This window comes from Palaemon carinicauda, chromosome 27 (genome assembly GCF_036898095.1).
Source record: "Palaemon carinicauda isolate YSFRI2023 chromosome 27, ASM3689809v2, whole genome shotgun sequence".
NCBI lineage: Eukaryota > Metazoa > Arthropoda > Malacostraca > Decapoda > Palaemonidae > Palaemon > Palaemon carinicauda.
In genome coordinates this window covers 60251827-60269550 of record NC_090751.1, presented here as the reverse complement: position 1 = coordinate 60269550, position 17724 = coordinate 60251827, and the positions used below count along the sequence as shown (strand labels likewise).

General features: G+C 47.4%; 1 protein-coding gene across 2 annotated transcripts in view; it reads right to left on the bottom strand.

Moving 5' to 3' along the window:
* LOC137620739 (26S proteasome non-ATPase regulatory subunit 4-like) overlaps window positions 1-16428 on the bottom strand; it is a 109227-nt gene extending 92799 nt beyond the window's left edge. For both annotated transcript variants that reach the window (XM_068351116.1, XM_068351117.1), the window contains exon 1: window positions 16317-16428. In XM_068351116.1, the coding sequence (XP_068207217.1) occupies window positions 16317-16342 (26 nt within the window). In that variant the 5' untranslated portion in view covers window positions 16343-16428. The remainder of the gene's footprint in view (window positions 1-16316) is intronic.
* Window positions 16429-17724: the final 1296 nt, after the last annotated feature.

Sequence of the window (17724 nt, the reverse complement as noted above, 5' to 3'; positions counted from 1 at the left end):
ACCTCGGGCCGTAACCGAGGAGGAAAAGAACCTAGTAAGCTCCCAGAGGAAGAGGTAAGCAGTCACCCCTTGTCCGATGGAGAAATCTCGAACGGAAAGCCCCCCCCGCCAAAAATCCTTCCAAGGAATGATGGGGAAGGGCTAACCCAGGTTCAGGAATAGAGGAGTGTTGCTCAGATCTCCCTTAAGTTTCTCCTATTCTTGCAAGTGCCATTCTCTGTGTTTACGGGGTGAGGCAGTGTTCTGAAAATACGCTCCAGAAGAACTCGCCAGGCTGGTCATGCTGCGAAAACCCCATTGGGAATCGTGGTCGCAATTGCCCTGGAGCTCGCGCGACGGGAATTCCTGGTGGTCGGCGAGCGATAACCCATAGACGAGCAATGGATACTGCAAGAAATAAGCCGACAATTGTGCGAAGAAACACTGTAGGTTCGCGCGATGGAAAAAACCGTTGGTTCGCACGTGGGCGAACATTGGAGAGCATGAGCGTAGACGTGCAGGCACGTGGGCGTGTGGGCGAGTGGTCGCGTGGTTGCACGGGGCGAGCGGTCGGGCGGGCGGGCGGTCGCGAGGGTGGGCAGGTGGATGAGAGCGAGTCCGAGGCGGCGAACGCAAGCGTTAGCGCGATGGCGAGGAAACGCGCTGCCGCGTGGGCGAGGAGGACCGCTGGCGATATGGATCAACAAGCGATCGGTGGTGAGCTGGTGAGCGCTAACGCGCAGGTTGGCGATGGCGCGTTGTGTTATGCCGACGCGATGGTCGAGCAGTATGCGCAGGTGAGCGATCGTGCGTTGGCGAGCAGTATGCGAAGGTGAGCGATCGCGAGCAGTATGCGAAGGTGAGCGATCGCGAGCAGTGATCAGCATGCACCGGGTCGCGCGATGGTGATCAGTATGCGCAGGGTCGCGCGATGGTGATCAGTATGCGCAGGGTCGCGCGATGGTGATCAGTATGCGCAGGGTCGCGCGATGGTAATCAGTATGCGCAGGGTCGCGCGATGGTGATCAGTATGCGCAGGGTCGCGTGATGGTGATCAGCATGACAGGGTCGCGCGATGGCGATCAGCATGCGCAGGTTGGCGAACAGCATCTGCAGGTGGGCGATCGCGTGATGGCGAACAGCATACGCAGGGTTGAGCGATGGTGATCAGCATCCGCAGGTGTGCGGTCGCGCGATGGCGATCAGCATCCGCAGTTGAGGGTCGTGCGATGGCGATCAGCATCTGCAGTTGAGGGTCGCGCGATGGCGATCAGCATCCGCAGTTGAGGGTCTCGCGATGGCGATCAGCATCCGCAGGTGAGGGTCGCGCGATGGCGATCAGCATCCGCAGGTGAGGGTCGCGCGAGGGCGATCAGCATCCGCAGTTGAGGGTCGCGCGAGGGCGATCAGCATCCGCAGTTGAGGGTCGCGCGATGGCGATCAGCATCCGCAGTTGAGGGTCGCGCGATGGCGATCAGCATCCGCAGTTGAGGGTCGCGCGATGGCGATCAGCATCCGCAGTTGAGGGTCGCGCGATGGCGATCAGCATGCGCAGGTGAGCTAGTAGCTGGCGAACCATGTTCCTTCAGAAGTGTTGGAGAACGTTGGCGTGCCGGCTGTAACACACGTGGGCGATCCGGAGATCGCTGGCGAGCTGATGATCGCTGGCGGGCTGAAGATCGCTGATGAGCAGAAGGCTACGCGTGGAAGCCTGCGCATAGAAGAAGAGTCCTTGACCCCGACCTGAACCGAAGTTCTAGATCGCGAGGGCGAACGTGGGCGCGTAACAGGAACCGCAGGGAAGATCATCATGAAAGCGCTGACGAACAGGAGAGCGCTGATGAGCAGAAGGGCGCGCAGGGAAACCCTGACACGCAAGGGAAGAACCCCCGTGGGGGCAACCCTTTGCCCCGAAGGGATCGTTGTCCGCCGGGAGACTGATGTCCGTCGGGAAGACCGTTGTCCGTCGGGAAGACCGTTGCCCGTCGGAAGACGAGATCAGACTGCTGTCCATCTGCACCAAGGCAGAAGATCGAGAAAAAGGAGTTGTAGGCTGCAAACGGAGATCCAAAAAGGCGCCTCAAGCACCCTTATAGGGAGATGAGAGGCCCTTACGACGAGGCGGACGGTGGGCCTTACGGCGAGGGAGAGCAACAGCAACAGCAACAGCAACAGAAGAAACCTCCGAAGAGGAGTCTCTATGAGTGTACTCTCTCGCGAACGAAAGAGAAACACTTCGTGGAAGAGACTGGTCAGCCAGTGACCTAAAAGGAGCAATCCTCCGAAGAGGAGCTCCTGCAGTTGCCCAGCCCCTTGAGCGAAACTGCAGGTGCAACCGCTCAGCACCAAGAGCATAGTCGCACGAAAAAAAGGCAAGAGAAGAACCCCCCAAAAAGGGGAAAAACTCAAGCCTGGACAGGAAAAACTTCCCTCGGAAGGAAAGTTATCCGCCCAAAGAGGCAAGCCTCCTGAGTGTTCTAAAATGAACTGGAGAGCTGTCCGTCGTCACGGGAGTACTACCAGTAGAAGGAGACACGCCCCTGACGAAAATACAAGGGGGGAGGCAGCAACAGCCGAATCCCCAGGAACCAGACAGCTCACACCGTTGCTATATTACAGAAACGAACTAGATCGGTAACTGTAAAAAAATAAAACAAATAATATTAGTACACATTCATTCCCCCGGGAAGGCTCCGAAGAGGAATCCCGAGGGAAAGGAACAAGAATTACACAACAGGCACGTGCCCTCACAACCACTTACACTCGCGGAAGGAGAGCTGTAACCAAAACAGAATTATAACAATTATAATTATGTAACTATGTAATTATGTAATTTAAAAAAGAATGAACACTAAAGAAAGAACGAAAACCCCGAAAGAAATCGTTCTACAAGCTGAAAAACAAAAAACAACTACAATTAGATTCATAACTAATTGAGACAAACGTACGGCGTAGCAACCCCCCACACGGAAAGGAAGCTAGGCTACAAGGGCGTAGTAACACGTAGTAAAAGGGTGAACGACCTCAAGAGAGAGAGAGAGAGAGAGAGAGAAAGACATAAGTCAAACTCGATCGCCACCCAAAACTACACACACACACATCTGAAAGGCAACTTACTTATTTCTTTACTCAAATATATATACAAACATGAAAACATGTTTACATATATATTGAGTAAATGAAAATTAAGCGATTAAGTAAAGACAAAACAAACAATGGCTGCCAAGCGAGGACCAAGACAGAGACGTCTGTCACAGTCCGAGCCAAAAGTGAAAGTGAGTACTGTATTCACCTGTGTGTGAGGGGGAGGGGTAGCTAGCTACCACTCCCCTAACCCCCCCCCCGCTAACTAGCGCGGGGGTAATACACCCTCGTTAAATTCTAATGGCTCGCCATTTCAGCTACGCTAAAAGTAATACCCTTTGTAAATAGCGTGGTTTGTATTTCGGTTACGGAACAAATATATATCTATATCCACCGATAATGGGGGACCCCAGTGGGAACTCGGAGTTTTGGGTGGGGAAAAAATACTACGGAAACAGTATATAATGGTAAAACAAACGTTTTCTTCTCTATACATTACCTTATTGGATGTATAATAAAACGATGAAAAAATACGCTAATTATCTACAGTACTGTATATCCTATACTAACGGCATATTTTTCATTTATTTGTTGACATTTTACGGGTCGGTTGTAGTTGCTCTTGTTCTTTCGTTTGTACATAGCAGTTTTCGATCTTCTGCGTATAAACTCCTCCCACCTGCGCATAAACTCCGCCTCCACCAATAGGATTACTTCTCTTATAACCCTAGGAGGATTAATACTACTGGAGATGCCCTGACTCAGAATTCTTTCCTGAACCCGTGAGGCCAGGGTTTGGCCAGATTCACCCCTTCAAACTGTCAAATCTCGATCCCAAGTTAATCCTCCGACAGCGTACTGGTACTTAGTCTGTTTTACTCAGATCTTTATTTATAGCTGATAACTATTTACTTGTGCTATTTTATTACCGATGGACCCTTCCTGTAATACTTTATTAAAAAAAAAAAAAAAAAAGTTAAACTTGTTGCTCAACTTATTGGTGAATCAGTTACAAACTCCTTGGAATAATGAACTACAGTAAAGTCGTTGACCTTTATAGCCGTCTTTGGATGACATTGAACACAGCTTGTGATAATCTCACAACTGTTGTTACTGATTTTTGCCTAAAGGCAGGCAACTGATTTTTTTTTCGTACAACCAAGAGCAGCACAGGAAGGAGCCATCGCTAATGAAAGCACAATAAGGGTTACCGTCTCTAAAAAAAGGTCTGAATAGAACTGACTACAAATTCCAATACAGTGACAGAGATTAACTAGAAGGATCAAGAACTGGCCGTTCGAAGGGTAAAAACCTGGCTTCCCTTAATCCGGGTCAGGGCATCTCCTGTTATTTTTCCTCCAAGTTATAACCCAACCCCATTTTCCCCCTACATCATTTTACCCCCACATTCAAGTATTCTACTTCACCCGGTTTATTAAAGTATTTTACTTGATCCGGTACAGCTATACTATTCCTTTTATGTAATACCCACGTATACATATTTCATTTGACCCAAGGATTACACGTTTTATTATCCGATAACTTATGAAATCACCTCATTTTATATTCCCATTAAATATTATTTATCATACATTCCATTTTATCTTTCTATATTACTTTTATACATTTTGTTATTACCTTGTCATGCCCAGATTTCACATAAATACTTGCTCTGGACAATTTCCCATTCTGGTTCATACGTATGGAAAGTTTGCACAGGGGGTTATTTCCCAACCCCCACCTTTCAACAAACCCTTTCCCGTGGAAACCTTTGTCCTAGTCAGGTCGTCGTTAGTTCAAGTGAGTTCTTTGGGCGTATTTTACGATGGAAGTTATAGAAACTTGTAACAACTGCAGTCTTCCATACTTAAAAGCATTTCGGTGAATTTTTTTATATGTCATCCAATGTTGATAATTTTCTTAAATCTCATAATGTAATAGCCCAACGTTTACAGTGTCCCAAGTGCAGTACTGAAACTAAGATAGCTAAGACAAAGAAGAAACAGCAACATGGATATACAGAAATTAAGACGTCACAGTCACAACACACCGGTGACCCACAAGTTTCGTCATCCAGGTCATAAAAGTAAGTCATTAACTTCTTTAATTTTAATGTGTCAGTTTTACTAGTTTTTTAGCGTGCGCAGCTCAACATTACCGCTTGCCAGTACATACGTTCTTGATGTTTATGTTTTCTGGTTAGCGAAGCAACCCCGAATTGGAACAAGACCTATTATATTTAAACATTTTTAATAGAAAATATATGTTTTCATGTAGTAAATAACGTGATTCAACTGGTGGGGTGTCTGTAGTTTTTGAGGACAAGGCAATATTTTTCTTATTAATAGCCAAATTGTTTTTCATTATGGGGAAGATGTTCTTTATAATGATCCAACATACCATATGATGTTATCCAACATACCATATGATGTTATTCTATCATTTTGAATAATATCATAATTTACCTTTACCACGGCAATATTTTCCAAGTTCAGCACGGTCCGAAAGCAAGTCACGGGTAGCTCCTACTTAGTTTCCAACTTTCCCGATAGATAGAGCCCGTGTCATCCCAGGCTAAGAAACGTTCGGTTTTACAATTTAATACTGTCCCGTCAATCTACATATTTACCTCTTTGTTAAGTTTGTAGTTTTTAGGGACACGTCATTTATAGTGACATTTGGTACTTTTAGGATAATTATAATGAAATGTTAGGTTAGGGAAAGGTCGTTACAATGCGTCGTCCGCTTCAACTACTCAATCGTAAAATTTCCCGCAAGCATTGTTTCCTGCCTAACTATAATAACACACGTTTGGCGGCGCTCGGTTCGCTTATCAGCTGGTCTTGCAAGCTTGACCAGTTATCGATGTTCGGACTTATGTTTTAGCTAATTCCAACATTCTTAATTTTTAACCTCTTGTTAAGATTGTTATTTCGTTGGGACACGTCCCGAAATTATGCCGAATACTAATTTGTTTTACTGTATATACAAACAAAGGTTAGGTTAGCCAACATCTAGTCAAGATATTTCAGTAGATAAAGCCAGTGTCAAACAAAGCAACCGAACATGACAAATTCGGAGATAATTTGTATTTTTCCTAACCATACAAACCTTAGCTATTTACATGGGGTATTACTTTCGGCGTAGCTGAAATGGCGAGCTATTAGATTTTTAACGAGGGTTAACTACCCTCTCGCTAGCTAGCGAGGGGGTAGGAGAGAGGTAGCTAGCTACCCCTTCCCCCTCACACACCGGTGAACTGATTCACTTCCCTTAGAGGTAGGACTTGCCTTGGGGGACAGGGCTGGTGGGCAAATATGTGTAAATAGCTAAGGTTTGTATGCTTAGGAAAAATACAAATTATCTCCGAATTTGTCATTTGTTCCGTAACCGAAATACAAACCATGCTATTTACATGGGGTGACTTACCCCTTAGGAAGTGGAAAGTCCCAGCCTTACTGGCTTTGGCTTTGCCCGGGGACTCAGAATCCGAGTGAGCAGCACTTCGAGAAAAAGAACCCCTGCACCTCGCAAGTTCCTTGCTCCGCAAGGAACGCACGGCCTACATAAGCTTGTGTGTGGAGGGATGAAGTGTGACTTGTCCTAGGGAGTTGACCTGAAATCCCTTAGACGGAATTCTAGGCTAGGACGTTCCCAATACCACCTCGTCAGGGTATGGGGGACGTGACAGTATTACCTTAATACTAGGAACACAAGGAAGCATGGTGTACCTGCAGAGGTTTGAGGTCAGCTATGCAGAGAACCCAGGATGCTGCTTTCCCCAAGAGAGGGGAGGATGAAGAAAGAAGTAAGGGCCAGACAAACTTCTTTCATTCATGCAGACTAAAACCGGGTAACAATGCCCTCAACCTTCTGCTACCTGTCCATTAAGGAGCCTGAAGTTTAGACCAGCTGTGGTGTAGCCACCACAGGGCCGATAGAAAACGTATCGAAGCTCCTGTGGGTCACGTCCTGCAGGTAGTGGGCTGTGAAGGTTGTTTGATGCCTCCAGACTCCAGCTTGTAGCACCTGCGTCACAGAGTAGTTACTCTTGAAGGCCAGGGACGTTGCGATGCCTCTGGCGTCACGCACCCTAAGGCGACGTGACGGAGGAGGGTCTGGATTCAGGGCGTGATGGACGACCCTACGAATCCAGGCTGAAAAGGTATTCTTGGTGACCCTCCTCTCCGTCCTTCCTGTGCTCCCAAACAGGGCTTGCACGTGAGGACGAACTCCAGCTGTTCTGAAGATAACACCTCCGACTCCTTACTGGGCATAGTAGGAGAAGGTCTGAGTCATCTGTTACAGAACGGAGAATCGAAATCTTAAAGGAGTCGAACCGAGGGTCCGGGCTCCAAGATTTTGAGACTAGTGACCAGCTCAGGGACGAACCTGAACGTTACCTCCCCCTCTTCTCTTGAATGGGCAACGGAGTACGAGAGACCACGAAGTTCGCTGGCACGCTTGGCCAAGGCCAGAGCGAGCAGGAGCACCGTCTTCTAAGTCAGGTGACGATCAGAAGACTGGCGTAATGGTTCACAAGGTCTCCTCTTGAGAGCCCTAAGAGCCCGAACCATGTTCCATGGAGGAGGTCTCACTTCCGACTGGGGGCAGGTAAGTTCGTAGCTTCGAACAAGTGAAGAAAGAACCAGCGAGGAGGGAATGTTTATTCCTTCAGCCTGCAGGCCAGGCTAAGGCTGAGCGATAGGTTTTCACCGCCGAGAGCGAAAGGCGCATTCCCTCCTGCAGGTATACAATAATTCCGCTATTGCTGGAATAGTGGCATCAAGGGGAGAGATACCTCTCCCACAACACCAACCACAGAAGACTCTCCACTTGGCCCGGTAGACCCCTACGGATGATTTTCGCAGGTGTTGAGACATCCGCTCCGCAACTCGTTGCAGAACTCCTCTTCTGAGAGAGAATGCTGGATAGACTCCAGGCATGAAGCCGAAGCGATGCTACGGCTCTGTGGCAGATGTTGCAGTGTGGTTGCTCGAGTAGCTCGTGTCGTGGGGGAAGCTCTCTCGGGAGTCCCGTCAGGGGATCCAGAAGGTCCGGGAACCACTCTGCATGATGCCGTAGCGGAGCTATCAGAGTCATCGACAGGTTGACCGATAATCTGGTCTTGTTGAGCACTCTTCTCACCAGACAGAACGGTGGGAAGGCGTAGACGTCGATGTTGTCCCACCGTTGTAGGAAGGCATCTTGCCAGAGTGCCTTGGGGAAGTAGTACAGCGGCAGCTTGAAGTTGAAGGCTGTCGCGAACAGGACCACAAAGTCAGGACTTTGTTGGCTACTAGGGGTCCCCAAGACCACTCGGCACTCACTATCTGCGAGGCTCTGCTCAGACTGCGGAGAGCACATTCGTTTGCCCGGAATGAAGCGAGCAGATAGTGGTATCGAGTGGAAACGGTTCATCTCAGTATCTCTACTGCAAGATGGGAAAGCTGTTATGAAAGGTACCTCTCTGCTTGTTGAAATAAGCCACTACCATGGTGTTGTCGCTCACGGAGTGATCCGCCAGGGTTGTTGGAACTATTGAAGGGCTAGATATACGGCCTTCATTCCTAGCAGATTGAAGTGGACGTACCTTACTGATTCTGACCATAGGCCTGAGATCCTTTGGTTCAGAACGTGCCCCCCCCTCTTTTGACGCGTCCGAGAACAGCATCAAATGCGGGGGAAGGATGCGAAAATCCACTCCCTTCAAAGATTCCCGTAGGACAACCACCACTGCGGGTCCATTCGTTCCGCAGGTCCCAAGGGTTGCCTTGGTTCCACCGGGACTTGAGCCGCCGTTGCAGGGATCTCATCCTGAGGCGGCCGTTTGGAACTAGACGGGTCAGGGAGGAAAAGGTGACCTAGGAGACGTAACCAAGATTGGGTTGGAAGCTCTCCTCGTCTGAGGAAAGGTTCTGCGCCTCTCCTCAGCCTTGCTATCCTGTCAACTGATGGGAAGGATTGTGGAGATTGGTATCTAACATCATGCCTAAATATCCCAGTTGTTGGGATGGAAGCAGAGAAGACTTCTCGAGATTTACCATGATCTCTAGATCTTGGCAAAGTCCCAGAGGCTTGCCTCGGTGTCGAAGAAGGGTCGATTCCGAGACTGCCAGGGTTAGCCAGTCATCCAGATAGCGAAGGGGACGGATGCCGATCCTGTGTGGCCACGAAGATATCAGGGTGAACACCTGCGGTGCTGTGGAGAGATCGAAACACAGCACCTTGAACTGGTAGCCCTTGTTGTCTAGGCTGAATTTCAAGTACTTCCTGGAAGACGGATGGAATGGGATTTGGAAGTACCCGTCCTTCAGATCCAGTGTGCACCTGAAGACTTGTAGTCTCACTGCAAGTCTGAACGACTCTGCTGTTCCAAGCTGAACGAAGTTTGTTCAGAGCTGATGACGGGTCTCCAGCCTTCAGATGCCTTCTTTACAAGAAAAAGTCGACTGAAGAAGCCAGGGGGAGCCGTCGACGACCTTATGGAGAGCATCTTCTAGAGTATGGTCTTGAATTCTGCCCGAAGGGCTAACCCCTTTGCCGATCCCATGGCATAGGGGCTCAGCGCACTGGATACGCTATCAGGGGAGGTAGAGATGTTATGAACGGGACGCAATATCCTTGGCTGATCACGGAGATCGTGCAGGAATAGGCCCCGAGTTGCTGCCACCTGAACACGCAACTTTAGGTATCCCCCCCACTGGGGGCAGGGGGGTGCCAATCCTAGCGTCTGCGGCCGCTCCCTCTAGGATTATTGCCTCCCCAGGAGGACTTCGTGTCCTTCTTGTCCCTGACAGGAGGGGGCTGCTGTTTAGACACCTTGTCTTTGCTGTCGGAGCCGGCTCCGATGTCCTAGGCCGATGCGGCTGTTGTTGCTGAGGCTCTGGAGGGTTGTAGGGTGCGGATGTGAGCACCTTTGAAGGGGCGAATCGAGATCCGATATACTCTACCTCTCAGCTGACCGTACCACGTCCTTGGGCTCAAAACAAGCTCTTTCCAAAGGTGGAAGTGTGTCTGAGCTTGCCGATATCCATGGTTGAGACTTTCAAGAAGAACCTCTCGGTCACTGCATCTCAATGCTCCAACATCGAGTTTGCCCACAAGTTCGAAACTTGGTGAGCCGGAAAACGATGGTGTTCGTGCCCGAGAGGAGGAAAGTTTCCATGGCCTTCCTGGTGTTCCCCTTGGACAAGTCCTTGGATAACAACAGGATGCCCGGAGATCCAAGCCAGACGACCAGCCACGAAGTGGCCTGCATGGCACACTCTGCGGCCTTCATCTGGCTCAAGATCTCCGAAGCCGAGAAAGTCCCCTGCCGGGTGGAGAATTTTTCGAGAGAAATTCCCCTGGAATCCCTTCCACGGAATGGTGGAGAGGCAGAGCTAAACCAGGCTTCCCCATAATCTTGAAGTACCTCCTCTGCTGCCGGCTGACAGACGCAGTGTCAGCGACCCGCAGGAGGGAAGGGGATCAGGTGATCCTGAGGAGTAGAGATGATGGGGCTTGCCTGAAAAGAAGGAGAAGAATGTTGCCCAGACCTCTCTGAAGCTTCTTCCTGCTCCTGCACGTGCGCTGCTTTGCGTCTACAGGTGAGAGATCATGCCGACAATGATCTGAAAGTACGCGCTCCAGAAGACTCGCCAGGTTGCCCGTGTTGCGAAACCCGACGGGAATCGCGGACGAAATCACGCTGGCGCTCGCGCGATGGAAAATCGTTGGTTCGCGCGCAAGCGAGTGGTCGTAAGGGCGAGAGCAGGCAGCCGGGAGACCGATAGCGCGTAAGCGAGCGATGGCTCGTAGGCGGGCGAAGGCGCGTAGCAACCGATCGCGTACAGAAGAGGTAACGCGTGGGCGCGTAGGAAACCTACGACGATTGAAGCGTTGGCGCGTTGAAAACGCTTGTGCGCAGGCGAAGAATCGCGCGGGCGCTTAGGAGATCGCTGGTGCGCAAGGAGAGCCCAGGGGTGCCTGTGAGCGCCCGTGCACTAGCTTAGGTGCCTCCTGGGCGGCGCGGTGTGATGTGGAAGCATGCTGGCGCATTGGCGAGCGTGTGAGCGCTGGAACTGGCGCGTGCTTGGCGCGAAACTCCAGAACCTGTGAGCGCCTGTGCGCTAGCGTAGGAACTTCTTGAACTGCGCGCGACGAGGCAGGAACCGGGAGATCATAGGCGCGTAGTTGCGTGGCCAGAAGATATCAGCGAGGGTGCAGAACCAGAGAGATCGTCGGCAAGGAGGCGAAGGAATAAACTCCTTGCCTGCGCCCAGATCCGGAGATCGTGGGCGCGTGGGCGAACGTTGGCGCGCATTGCGCACCTCAGGAAAGGGAGCGCAGATGTGCGCTGGCGAGCAGGTGAACGTGGAGTTCAGCAAAGAAATAATCTCCCTGCTTGCGCCCAGATCCGGAGATCGTGGGTGCGAGGGCAAACGTTGGCACGCATTGCGCACATCAGAAAAGGACGATCAGATGTGCGCTGGCGAGCAGGCGAACGTTGGCGCGCATTGCGCACATCAGAAAAGGACGATCAGATGTGCGCTGGCGAGCAGGCGATCGTGGGCGTTCAGGAGACCGTTGGTGCACAAGGCGCGTAGCCGCACAGAAGGTCCCAGAAGCGTTGGCAATCAGGAGATCTACGGCGAGACTCAGCTACAGGAGATCGCTGGAGTGTTGAATCAGCAGAAGACTGGTCCACAGCAGGAGAGTATTTGCAAACTAGCGCGCAGGAGAACGAGGTTGCACAGGTAAAAACCTGGCACTAAAGGGACTTACTCACATTGTGAGATAAGCCCTTTGCCCCAAAGGCACCGGTGCCCATTGGAAAACGGGGTGGAGTGGCACCCACAGCGCATCTGCGTCCAGGAACGGAGATGGAAGACAAAAAGGTCTGACAGGTGTCGGAGATCGCGAACGATCTGCCGAAAGGTCTAGCTAAGCAGCTGCAACAGTCTGTTCTCGTCGAGGAGGATCCTCTGCGGCTGAAGATGAAGACGACCACGGACAGGAGCACCATCATCAGTCCTCCGAAGAGGAGTCTCTGTTAGTGAACTCCCCCAAGGGGAAGACACTCTCGCAGGAGAGACCGGTGGACTCAGCTGCCCCCTCGAAGGATGTTCGGAGGGGGGAACTAAGCCTTCAGCAACATCAGCAACAACAGCAGGGGAGTCCTCCGAAGAGGAGTCCCTGCAGCTGCTCAGCCCCTTGAGCGTAGCTGCAAGTGCGACCGCTCAGCACCAAGAGCATAATCGCACGAATTCCAAGGTCCGGTCTTGCAACCGCTCAGCCCCTTGAGCATGGTTACAAAAGCGGTCGCTCAGCACCAAGAGCATAACCGCCCGAGGACCAGGAAAAACCAACCAGGAATTATCAAGGTAAGAGAAGTCTCCCCCCCCCCCCTTGAAGGGGAAAAAAAAACTCATACCTGGGAAGGGAACCTCCCTCGGAAGGGAAGTTACCCACCCATGGAGGCGAACCTCCTGAGCATTCTAAATGAACTAAGGGGCTGACAGTTGTCACGGGAGAACTTCTAGGAGAAGGGAACACGCCCATAACGAAGTCCTAAAGAGTAGGCGGCAACAGCAGACCACCCAAGCCAAAACAGGACAGCTCTGCTTCGTTGGCACATTAGGCAAACGAAAAACTAGATAGTTAACTGTGAAAATAAAATAAATAATTAGTTAACATTCATTCCCCCGGGGGAAAAGAACATAAGAATTACGCACCAGGAATGCGCCCTCCTCCCCCACTGACACTCACGGGAAGGGGGGAAGGCGGAGAACTGTAGTAATAACAGAATTATAACAATTATAATTATGTAATTCATCTAAGAATGTTCACTAATAAAAGAACGAAGGAACCCCGAAGGGAAGCGTTCTACACAGAGGCTGAAAAGTTAACAAATACAATTAGATTTCATATCTGTTTTTGACGTTGTTAATAGTTTATATATGACATGTCTGTTTTGACGTTACTTTTTTTAGTATATATTGTTAATTTGTTCTCTTCATTTATTTATTTCCTTTCCTCACTGGGCTATTTTTCCCTGTTGGAACCCCTGGGCTTATAGCATCTTGCTTTTCCAACTAGGGTTGTAGCTTGGATAGTAATAATAATAATTAAAATAATTGAGACCAAATAAACGGAGAAGCAACTCAACCCGCAACGGGAAGGAAGCTACCGTAATACGTAGTGGTAATAAAAGGGTAAACGACCTCGAGAGAGAGAGAGAGAGAGAGAGAGAGGGAGACCGTAGTCAAACTAAACTCCCATGTTCCCTACCCTGATAGTCCAAGTTCCCCGTAGGGAAGGAGGAACGGCTGGGAAAACAGAATAATAAACAAAGTCCAGCGATGACGATTCCCCACGGCGCCTGCCGAAGGGAGGACCGAAGGACCAAGGGAGAGATCGCGACCCATGAAATGTCACCGTGGGGGCCTGGAACCACACGGAGAAGTTGCTGTACACTACACACACACAGCACAAACACTGAAAAGGAAACTTACTGTATTTCTATACTCAAATATATACATAAACATAGGAATGTTTACATATATACTGAGTATAAGAAAAGTAAGTAATTAAGTAAAGACAAAACATTAATGGCTGCCACGCGAGGACGGGACAGAGACGTCTGCCCACCGTCCGAGCCAAAAGCGAAGTGAATCAGTTCACCGGTGTGTGAGGGGGGAGGGGTAGCTAGCTACCTCTCCCCTACCCCCTCGCTAGCTAGCGAGGGGGTAGTTAACCCTCGTTAAAAATCTAATGGCTCGCCATTTCAGCTACGCCGAAAGTAATACCCCATGTAAATAGCGTGGTTTGTATTTCGGTTACGGAACAATAACCCTTTCGTTGGCCGCGTGATTTCAAATTTTTAATACCCCCCCACATGACCCGAGATTGACCTGGAGTAGACCCTTTCCGACTCTAACCACCGTGATGGATAGGCGTGTTTCGTACAGTTCTTCTTTGAGCGATGTTGTTAAGTTTATCACTCATATTGATCAAATTGATTCGATTAAGACTCTAAGGTACTGCATATACATCTAGGTGATTTTACTCGTTACCCCCGAATTCTTTCATCATTTATTTCGGGAAGGCCTCTTAGGGGATTTTAGGGGTCCTTGTGAAAAGTGTCAAATTGGTGATGTGGCCCTCATGCGTGATGGCCGCAATGTGCACAATGGGCAATACAGGTATTTTTTGAGATGGAGGAACCGCCAGTGTCGCCGAAAGTTCACAATGCGAACTGCTTGCTTCTCACACTCTTGTTAACTGGTACAACTTTTGCCGAGAAGTGTGTGAACAAGTGTTGATTTTGGACAATAAGAAAATTGGCGGACCAGGGCACATTGTGGAAGTGGACGAGAGCAAGTTCGGCAAGAGGAAGTATAACATCGGGCATAAAGTCAAAGGAACCTGGGTCTTTGGGGGCATTGACCGGGAAACACGTGAGACCTTTTTCAAAGTGGTTAAGGAACGTAACGCGCAAACGTTGATCTCGAAGCTCCAAGAGCACGTTCTTCCCGGGACCACTATCATTTCCGATTGCTGGAAAGGATACGCCAGGGTCAAAGACCATGATTTTAAACATTTTACAGTCAACCACAGTGTTAACTTCGTTGATCCTAATGACCCGACCGTACATACGAACAATATAGAATCGCAATGGCGGGTTCTCAAAACGCTTGCTACCAAGATTCGGTACCCAGGAATCGTTGTACAGTACAACAGCTATTTCGCGGAGTACTGTATCAGGAAGGGATATATAGCGAAGTCCGTATGTCCATTCAGGGCATTTTTACAGCTCATCAAGCGCGTTTACCCACTCAAAGCCAATCCTCTCTTCTTGCCGATTCCTGAATCTCCTCCCTCCACAATCCGTCCTCCCACTAACGCTACTAACGTTCGGCCATCCAGCAGCCGTTCTTCCGCAAACGACGCCCGACCTTCCACTAGTCGCGAAAATTCAAGTCCTCCTCCTAATCCTCCACCCCGCAAGAGGTTGAAGGCACAAGAACCGGAGGATTTTGGTTTTAGCAACATCGAATATTAAGTTAAGCCTGAGTAACGTTTTCATTATGACAATGTGGTTAGATATAATTTTGAGTGCTGCCCATACCTTTTTTTGTGTAGGAGAGAGACTTACGAAGAGGGTCCGGGGGCTTGCCCCCAGGTAGGGGTAGTGACCTGGGAACTACTAGTTAGGTTGGGTTTGTATGTTAGCGACAGTGGTTGAGGGGTTGCAGGAGGGCGTTAGCCCCCCCACCCCCCCCCCCCCCCCCCCGGGTACGTCAAGAGGAAGGTAAGGACATGGCTTGTAGGCCAGGTTAGGAGGGGAATTTTGGGTTAATTGTCCATTTTTCCCACACGTTTCCAACATCCATGACCAGAACGGTCCTAGTATGTAGATTGTTGGGACAAGCATTTACAAAACTAGTGAATTTAATATTATTCCATTCCGTGATCATTCCCATGAAAAAGAGCCGATTTCGGACTTTTTTTTTCTCGCACGTTTCCGAAATCCATGACCAGAGTGGTCCTAGTATGTAGATTGTTGGGACAAGCATTTACAAAACTAGTGAATTTAATATTTCATTCCCAGATCATTCCTGTGAAAAAGAGCCAATTTCGAACTTTTTTTCCTCGATTTTCGGCCGGTCAAAGACCTGTCCCCATAAACTAAAAAGGCTCCCAACTGGGTTTCAAGTTCATTTCAACCGCAACAACAACCAGTTCGGCTACTTGAAGTTAGTCGAACTGGTTGTTCTGTTTGTTTGCGGTTGAAATGGTCAAATTCAGTTAAATCACGTTATTTACTACAGGAAAACATATATTTTCTGTTTGAAATGATACCCTGTAATACAATAAAACTTTACCGTACAGCCTACCGGCAAACTTGATAATAAGCTTTGGCCCCACTGCCACCGTCTATCACAAAGGAGATTTCTTTATAAAAAGGTAATATAGATATTAGGCACAACAATGACAAGGTTTTCAATTGGATAGATGATAAATATATCGGAAAAAATATGTAAACACAATGAAACCAAAATACTATTATTCTAACATCTTACCCTAATGTACACTTGTGTTCAAAATTGCCTTGTCATGAAAAGTCACATAGTTTGAAAGCGTTCTGGATGCTTTACTCTTCATTACAAGAAGATAATATTCCACTACCTAGTTCTTAATCATATCTAGTGTAACAAACTACAACAATCATCGATATAATATCATGAAAATAGATGAATTCTTACCATATAATAGTACTTTCCAACACCATGATTGCCGTGTTTACTTCCGAGCTTCACCTTTCACAATAGCAATACAATACTGCCATCTGGCGAAGAAATAGAAAACTATCGTCTCTTCTTCTATGTAACATGAATGTGGAGAGTATTCAAAATGAACTATCATATTATCATGTTATCAAGTGCCATACATGTAAAACATATCAGGCATATTCAGGCATTTTGGTTGTACTGGAAAATTCTAATAAACTATTCAAATTCTATTAAGTGTAATATGAGTTTTGTTTCGCCATGTGAGGGGCTCAATTCTTTTTATCAAGTCCTAATACATCAACCTAATGGCGTTTATTGCTCTTTATGTTCGACTGATGATTTAAATAATGAAATCACTACTAAAAACAAAATATACCCCTTATTATATTAATGAAAAGTCAATTATATAAAAGATCCTACGAAGTGAACGAAAATTTCCGAACATTTTCATTTTGCGTCTACAAAGTGTAAGGAAAATTTTTAAGAATTATGCCATGAGGTTTATTTCAAAATAGGGTTATATATATAATATTGTTACATAAATCAACAATCTTTGTGAAATCCATATTATCATTTTAATGACCACCAGCATACGGAATGGAAATACTTGTAATTGCGCATCATGATTAAGTTAAAAATACAAACACAAAAATATACACACTATATATATATATATATATATATATATATATATATATATATATATATATATATATATATATATATATATATATATATATATATATATGTGTGTGTGTGTGTGTGTGTGTGTGTGTGTGTGTGTGTGTGTGTGTGTGTGTGTGTAAGTGTGTTAATGAAGAAAACATTGCAGGTAACATAAAGAATTTTATAGTATTGGTGATAGCAATGCAGGATTAATTGTAAAACTAAACAAAAAGTATAAACTGAAAATCATTCAAACGTTTCAACCAACAACATCCCATACAGAGGAAGAAATAGAAACTTTTTATGAGTCTAGAGATATCTATGAAAAGAAAAATATAAGATAAAATTTGCATTTGTTTTGGGTGATTTCAATGTTAAAGGAGAGAAAAGAATCAGCCATATGTAAATCTGGAGTAGGCACAAGAAGCGACCGAAGAGATATGGTTGTTGAATTTGCTGAATGAAACAATATCAAAATCTTGAACGCATACCTCTATAAAAATGAACATAGAAATTAACATGGAGAAGCCCAAAAGGAGAGACAAAAATTATATAGTAAAATAGTCAATTTAGTTAAAGATGTTACAGTGTTAAACAAGTTTAAGTCAAACGATCATAGAATATTGAGAAGCAATATTCATTTAGATCTAAGGAAAGAGAGCGAACAGTTATTTTTAAGAAAATAAACACTCATGTAATAAGAAAAATGATATAA